At 45.3% G+C, this 8,241-nt stretch overlaps 1 protein-coding gene across 1 annotated transcript; it reads left to right on the top strand.

Moving 5' to 3' along the window:
• Positions 1-723: 723 nt before the first annotated feature.
• capgb (capping protein (actin filament), gelsolin-like b) lies at positions 724-8,053 on the top strand. The gene is made up of 9 exons (XM_053860091.1): positions 724-842; positions 4,196-4,389; positions 5,268-5,422; positions 5,797-5,955; positions 6,020-6,169; positions 6,244-6,330; positions 6,489-6,621; positions 7,466-7,557; positions 7,828-8,053. Exons 2-9 carry the CDS (start codon positions 4,197-4,199, stop codon positions 7,891-7,893), a joined length of 1,035 nt encoding a protein of 344 aa, XP_053716066.1. The 5' UTR covers positions 724-842; position 4,196; the 3' UTR covers positions 7,894-8,053.
• Positions 8,054-8,241: the final 188 nt, after the last annotated feature.

Raw genomic sequence — 8,241 nt, 5'->3', positions numbered from 1 at the left:
CACTGTGTGGGAGTGATAATAAGTTTGGTGGTCGTTGTTGCCGTCTGGATCTCAGGTCATGATGCCGAGTGGGAGCTTCACAAGGTGGACGTCACTTGAGTTGTAATTAACATGGAACGAAAGGATGAGTGGCCTTTTTCAGAGTTGGAATGATACGTTTAGTGCGGCAGACAGATAGTTGCCATCTGGCTTGCCATGTTTTGTGTTTGTATTTGGGTTTTGAAAAGACGGGAGCGACATCACGTCACCGGTGTGATTGTTCAGAACACGTCACTCATGATCGAATCACTAGCTGGCTCCACGTGTGTGAGAATGGTTTCTCAAATAAAAACAGAGTGGTCGACTCAAGTGTGCCGAGCACTGCTCTATTGTGCTTTGGAGCAAAGTAAATATTCAAGGCCTCTGAAATACTGAAGCTATGTGCTCTACGGAAAATTCACCAGACACATGATCTTGTGTTGAGAGAAGTGTTTCTAACTTGCTGAAATAAGTTTCACGGATGAGCGGTAACCGCACTCTGACTCATGTAGGAAGTGTGTTGGTTGCTATGGTAAGGGGTCAGGACAAAACAGCATTCATTCATTGATCTTTCTTTGTACTTTGAGCAACACTGGTTTGTGTAAGTACATGACGACGTCAGGTAAAAACAGGACTTCTGTGAATTTAATCAGCCTCCTTTTGTTGCTCAGTTGGGGGGTTGGGTCTGTGCTGCCACCTAAAGCAGGAAATATGTGAGTGTCACAGAGAGAATCACAGTTTCAGACTTGTCTGTCCTTGCAGAAGCACATTTGCCCTCAGCTCTGCCCTGACGTGTCGCTCCACTGCGCTCTACAACATCCAAGGTAGGATACAGTCTTCGTTTATAACTGTGGTCTGCTTTCTCACCAGTCCAACAACTTATTTTTGCTGTTTATCTTGGGTGTCTTTTCTCAATCCTATCCTCTCATTCATGCTCCTGAAGTCATGTGGAATGTCTCTGGAGGATGGTGTGGCAGATAACTCGGGACTTGCCGCTCAGTTTTCATCCTAACTATTCAGTTAGCTAGCTTCTGTTCCTAACACTGTGTCGTCTGCGTTTCATCCACTTCCTGATGTTCTGGGTGGGGTGATGCAGCAGTCACTGATCTAATCTACAAGTGGCTTACGCTCAGAAAAGATTAAAATGAACTGTTGCCTCTATAAAACCAACTCGATATTTGTATAGGCTGACGTTAGAAGAACCGTTCCCTTCACTTGAGTTGACACTGCCTATACAAGAGCAGATTTGATTTGAACAAAGACCATAAGTTCCTCTCTATACCACAGCATGCACAGAACCGTGTCCTCCTCTGCTCCCAGACAGCCAGGAGTGAGTCAAGGAACCACCAACGCCTTCATGACTGACCTTCAGAAATCCTTCTTGGAGCCAGTTGACAAACATATGTGATAGTTTAGGATTATTGTAGGTGTGTTCACCACAGAAAGCACTTTATTTTGAGGCGACTGTACTTTCATAACTTCTCAGCAGACTGAATTATTTCATCAACCGCCAATATTAATCTTTCGTCTCGACAGATTTCACAGAAGACTGTCCCAACACTTGCAGTTCTTATACCATCCCTAAATCTCCACCCCTCCCTGGGACCTAAGATCGAAAAAAGACTGAATGGAAGTCTATGTGGTCCACTTTGCCTCATGGCCTGGATCACACATGTGCAGTGCCTCAATTGAAATGATAAATGATGATGTGAGCCTCAGCTGACTATGTTTGTCTTGTAATTTATGATTTATGTGGTGGTAAAAATACATTTTTTTTTCGGACGCCAAATCAAATGTCGCACATGTGATGTCACAACAGAATCTGACTCAGGCAGATGTGTTAAAGTATCAAAGGTAGAAGCTAGCAAACATTAGCTGACATCATCGAATACTTACTGTGACCCTGGTCGGTCTGCCTGAGATGAACATTGTAGTTCGCTACAGCATATCACACAAAACCTAAAGTAACTTTTGATGCCGATCGATAAGAAGAGGTCTCGCGGCATCAGAATGTATCTTTCAAATTCACATCATATGTGATACGTATGGCACATTTCATGCACAATCAGAAAATGAGTTCTATCTCTCTGTTGACTCCCAGTCATATTTTTATTTAACTCATGTCCTATCAGGCGAAAGAAGATGGGCATGTCCTCAGCTCCCCATTGCATTGATCGTTGGAACAACTTGAGAGGGACGATTTTATTTGCTTATTTGTAGGCACCTTTTGAAAAGAGAGAACGCCTGGGATTTAGAGAGCAACGTGGGCCAAAGGAAGAAACATTTGTTGGGCAGAAACGCAGTGTGTCTAAAGCCAAGCAGGAGACTCAGCCGGAGTGAGGATACTGGGATCGATAGTCATGGCTTCTGTTGAGTTGGCAACTATTGAGGACAGTGATGTCATGGCCTCGCTGCTCTGATCTTTCACCCCACCCTGACTAGATGTAAATTGGTTTTCAACTAACGTCAAGACGATCCCTCATTTCATTAACAAATGGGACTTGCTAATTTAATGCTCACGCATTCTCAACATGATCAGAGAGCGCAGAGGAGACGTTCCTATCCAGTACTTCCTTCTGGGGGGACAACTTTATCACTCGGTCTCCATGAATAGCAGTCACGTGCATTTCCTATGTTGTGTGTGCGATCATTGAACAATGGAGCATTTGTTTTATCAACCGAATTAAGTGACTAAAGAGAAGGTTCTCACACAAAAATCAGAGGAAAAACAGTGACATGAGGCTGACAGCTCCTTCTACTCAGTGTTGAGCGGGAATCCGACTCCCCTCCCCCCCACACAGCACCAGATCCACAGACCTCAGGTAGTCTTTCATCACCGTGGCTTCAGTTACCACGTATATAAGGTAACCAGGCCAGGTGAGCCGCAGTCCTCCAGGCTGCACCTCCACCCTCACACACTCCTGTGGACACTCAGGATGGAGCAAGAGTCAGACAGCATGCAGGAGGCACCAGCAGAGACCGTACAGTTAAGTGGGCCGTCACTTTTTTCTCTGTCTTTTCCAGGCGGCTTAAGCTTTTCTGGGCTGATAAGTTGACTCAGCTTTCTCTGGGTCACTGTGTCATGTGATTCATAGCAATATCATGGAGCACCTCTAATGATGGAACACAGGGCGGTCATTATGACCTGTAGCTTTATCCTGCATGCACCTGCAGTGCTGCATGCACCTGCAGTGCTGAGTGGATAACTGAAGCTGTACCATAAAGGAAAGTCCTTCTTAGAAGTCCTCATGAATGATGTATGCTTGCTAATGCATACCCTCGCAGCACTTTTCATTCATTTCTGCCAGCTACAGTATGTCCTGTCTAGTGTTGAGGCCTTTTTCAGCAACACAGGTACAACCCCCTATGCATTGTCAAAACTCAAAGCATGAGCAGAAAATGCTTTTCCTTACACTTCTGATGTGTTTCTTTAACTATGAACATATACGCTTTCATGTGTGCTCACTGTCGGAGCATTTCCTCCACACTTGTCTGTCACACTGAGACCTGGCCAGCTTGGAACGAACTGCACCTTGTTTCGGTCTCGTTTTTTTGAGTCTTTATCCTTTCCCTCAGCAACAAAGCAGCGCCATATTGAGGCTGAAGAGGCTGCACACTTAAACATGGAAATCCCCCAGGAGCAATAATAAGTCAGGATACGGTGATCTGTCCCAGTGGCAACGAGAACATGCATGGTTTATACTTGGTTTACACTTCACAAATGCAACTGAAATCCTCAGATCAGTATGTTGGAACATGGAGTCTCATGAAACCTTGGTGTTGTCGACACTACTGCCTGACTAAACTATCTCATTTGTTAAGGTTTCCAGCGACATTTTGTTAATGTTTGAATTGCAAACGCAAGGCAAAACAATAGTGGTCCTCAAATTCTGTGTTAGTAAGTTAGTGGTTTGAAGATATTTGGAGATAGTACTGAGAGTGCACCTTGGTAGTAGAGTAGCAGGTCGCTATTTTTAAACAAATCTATCTTTGCGGACAAAGTGAAAACAGAACTGTCTGTTGTGTATTCGACCTTTCAGTAAGGAGCCTGACTCATTCTAACTCAATGTAACTCACCGGGGAGTCTACCTTCCAGCGCCTTTCCTATGAAGCCTGTTGATCGTAGTCTAGATGTATGGACCTAAAACTCACAATCCTCCTTCTCTCTTTATTCCAGCATGCTCCCGTTTCAGGCTGCCCCAGGACAGTTCGGTCCAGAGGTCCGTAAGGAGGGCCTGCACGTGTGGAGGGTAGAAAAGATGAAGGCGGTGGCCTTAAACGTCTCAGAGGTGGGAGCCTTTTACAACGGAGACTCCTATCTGGTGCTGGAGAACCGCGGCGAGGAGGGAGCTGACATCCACATGTGGATAGGTGGGAAGCTCACGGTGCTGTATTGAAACGTTGAAGATGTGGAGATGACTAGTATCTCAGCTCATGAAGGAAGAAAACACTGAAACGTAGGGACATTACAATCTTTTTCTCTTAATAAAGAGAAAATGCAAGCGACAAAGTGAAATGTCCAAAATATTGAGATCAAAGCGAGTACTGAGGTACAGGGTTAAAAATAATGAGGAGGTACATGGCAATACGGGCAAAAGAGTCAAAATTCTGAGCATTAAATACCAGAATAGTCATCCAAATAACTGAATCCAAATATTATCTCCAACAATTTGTTGGCTCTTCCTTGCTGCCTGTGTTGGGACAATGCTGGTGGAGAGCTAATAAGCACTAATGGTGATGACACAGGAGACAAAGACCTGCTGCGGCAGGTGACGGGGGAGCAAAATGTCTCCAGGGATTCTGGGATGAGTTCGAGCATTAAAAATGTAGCAGGAGCGCTGGCGTCGCCAACTGTACCTGGTGATTAGATACCAGTGAGAGCTGAAGAACCACTGCGCTTGTTTACAGCTCACACCTCTTCTGTTGCTCTTCACACTTTCAAATTAGACAGAGTGTAATGAGACTTGTGTCAGGTTACACATGGGGTAAAAAAAAAAATGCGGAGTGACGTTTCTCCATAGGGGTGATGCAGCATTCAGTTCTGAGTCAAATTTGTCTGGGGATCAAAATCCCTCACACTGAGGGATTTTGGGATCAGAGATTTTCTGTTAACATGAAGATGGTGTGAGTGAATTGGTGATGAAAAAAATGTCTTCTCTCTACACTGCTCAGCATTTGCAATGGTAGAAGACGGCGTAGGAAGTAATGTTAATGCTGAATCAGCGGTTAATGCTTGTCCTTTTCTGCAGGAGAGAAGTCGTCCAGTGATGAGCAGGTGGTGTGCGCCATGCTGGCCATTCAGCTTGACAACTACCTGGGAGGTGAACCCATCCAGCACCGACATGTTCAGGGCTTCGAGTCCTCTGAGTTCATGCGCCTGTTCCCCAGAGGGGTCACCTACAAGGTGGGGACCCAACTTTGCTCATGTCTTTCATGCTTTCTAAAATCATTTTGGTGGAATAACATACATAAACATGATTTAACAAGAAGCAATGGTTCATTACTTCTGAGAGCAGGACTCTCTGTTTGATCATGACATGGCCAAAAGAAAAGTGGTGCTGTGTTAGTAGTGTCCAGACCCAGGCCGTTCAACTCAGTCACACACGGGGCCAGATGTAATATAAGTTGTGGGTGGAACAAGACTCACCTAGATGGCAGTCTACTTGGGATATTGTCTTCTGGAAAGCTTCATCTAGCATAACTATTACTGGGCGGGATTTGGCCCACGTGAGAGCGTTTTAACCTGTAGTGGCTAAATCAAGAAGACATGTTTGACAGGACGGAGGGGTGGAGTCTGGCTTCAGGAGACAGCAGGGCTCAGGGACGGTGCAAAGGTTGTACCAGATCAAAGGGAAACGGAATATCCGTGCCAAAGAAGTGGATCTGTCTTGGAAGAGCTTCAACAAGGGCGACTGCTTCATCCTGGACTTGGGAGAGGTGATGACACTCATCAAGTCGAGGTCAAAACACACACTAGAACGGCTGCTCTCTCTGCTCCCAGGTCATTGTGTCATGGATTGGGTCTCAGGCCAACGTCTTTGAGAAGCAGAAGGTGCGAGAGATTGCTTCTCTGATTCGTGACACAGACAGGCACGGTAAAGCTCGGATTGTGGACGCCAGTGAAGGAGAGGAGCCAGAGGAGATGCTGAAGGTGAACACGTCCTCTGCACGTACTCCACAGGAACCACCAGAGAAGGTGAAGGTTAAACTTGCGGTGGTGTGCAGGTCCTGGGTTCAGCGCCCCAGCTGGCTGAGAGCACGTCAGAGGAGGACAGCAAAGCAGACGCCTCCAACTCCGCCTCCCTCTATAAGGTGAAGACACAATTCATGGCATTATGGGCCGTCAACAGCAGGCCCATAAAGTGTATGTGGTCATATTGTTTTTGCTCATCTGTCACGAGACAGGCGTGATCTTGACCTGTTGACCTCTGTTGACAAAAGCCCAGAGATTCACAGGTGTCTCTCCACAGGTGTCTGATGCGACAGGGTCCATGACAATGACCCCAGTGTCGACCAAGAGCCCGTTTGACAAAGATGTGCTGGTTCGGGATGACTGCTTCATTTTGGACAACGGTGCTAACGGCAAGATCTTTGTCTGGAAAGGTGAGAAACCAAAACCTTGGTCGTCATCTCATCATTAGGCTGTGACACAACTTACTGGGGGCAGACGGCCAGTTTCCAGGCCACTTTGCCTTGTTCATAGGGCGAAAGAAAAGTTACAATCCACCACCCCATTTATGCATCTCAACATATTAGGACCTTTGCTTCCAGTACCACGACAGGTGTGGTGCTCAAAAGTTACGCCTGAAAAATTGCTTGATGGAGATGTCTACAGAGGAAATGCGGATTTAAAAATGATCATACAGTAGGTTGAAATATTGAAAACAGTTGTGAGTAAGAGACAAACATCCCTGCGTATGACTCGGTGCTGCAACTTCTTCTTCACCACTGCACTGACACAAAATGGGTGACTCAAGAACTGGATTAAAGGTAGGAAGTATTGATGGATGGATGAGTGCAGAAGTGAAGCGGATAAAATTAAGGGAATCCCACACATCTGCAATGGGTGTTGTATGAATATGCTTCAGATCATGTCAAATCCAAATGGAAATGGTATTTTATATTCCCATCTTTGTTTTGGTGTTGCAGTATGCAACGTCAATACAGGGGCTAGCGACTTGTTGAAAAAAAAAAAAGTTGGCAAAGCTAACTATCACACACAGAAAGATATTATACACTCAAGAAGTATTTAGAGATCGTAGGGTTCCACTACAACAAAATCATATTTACTGTCAGTGTTTCAAGCCTTCAAATGATAACAATCTGGCAAACAACTAACTTCCATGCTCTTTTGAAAACCTCTTGAGTGATTCTTGACTGTTGACAAGTAGAGTAGAGAAAAGGCTTGGCATGAGGTCACTCATTCTCGCTCTCTTTCTTCCATCAGGTAATGGAGCAAATGCTGAGGAGAAGAAGGAGGCGCTTAAGATGGCTGATAACTTCATTGAGCAGATGAACTACCCCAGGATGAAGACTCAAGTAAGCCCTCCAAAGTGTTGTGATCAGTTACAGTGACAGTTAAGGTGTGTGTGTGTGTGTGTGTGTGTGTGTGTGTGAGCCAACTTTAGCCAATTTGGATGGTTAGGTCGAGGGTGAGAGGCTGGTGAAAGCATGATGTCAATGAGAGGTCCCGACAAAGACAGTGGTATGTGTGTGTGAGCGGCCGTGTCTTGTATAGCTTTACTTGAGGGGAGCATGATCTTGATGGTCGTGATTCCTGCAAATGAGAGAGCTCCGCTTGTGTTTCAGGTGGAGATTCTGCCACAAGGGAAGGAGACCATCATCTTCAAGCAATTTTTCAAGAACTGGAACTGATGCTACATGTCACCACTTCAGTCCATTTTTTTTAAACCAACATGTATATGCACGGAAGTCATGTGTGTCTAGTCGTAGACCTGGATATGATGCCACTTTTATACATTCAGAATGTTTTCTCATCACCAGAAATAAAAGGAGACCCTGCCGAGTCACAGTAGCTTCACCGGTCATATGTCATTACAGGCAACCACTGCTACATCTGGGCACACCTTTCACACCTGAGCTAAGAAGCAGGAAGGATGTTTAAGCTATTTCAAGCTTTCTACTTCTGCACCAATGAATCCACAAAGGCCATGTGGCAGCAGTGTTCAGGTGCACATGACACCCATCCTTTAGGTTAATCAA

Source organism: Synchiropus splendidus, chromosome 3, assembly GCF_027744825.2.
Source record: "Synchiropus splendidus isolate RoL2022-P1 chromosome 3, RoL_Sspl_1.0, whole genome shotgun sequence".
Taxonomy (NCBI): domain Eukaryota; kingdom Metazoa; phylum Chordata; class Actinopteri; order Syngnathiformes; family Callionymidae; genus Synchiropus; species Synchiropus splendidus.
Note: the sequence above shows the minus strand (reverse complement) of the source record. Positions and strands in the feature narration are given on the sequence as shown.

What these genes read in the sequence shown, in the direction of transcription:
- capgb (XM_053860091.1), top strand. Translation starts at nt 4,197, where the DNA reads ATGCTCCCGTTTCAGGCTGCCCCAGGACAGTTCGGTCCAGAGGTCCGT. An exon ending in CAAGATCTTTGTCTGGAAAG is followed by an intron (nt 6,622 to 7,465) that starts GTGAGAAACCAA and finishes TTCTTCCATCAG; the next exon opens with GTAATGGAGCAAATGCTGAG. An exon ending in ACCCCAGGATGAAGACTCAA is followed by an intron (nt 7,558 to 7,827) that starts GTAAGCCCTCCA and finishes CTTGTGTTTCAG; the next exon opens with GTGGAGATTCTGCCACAAGG.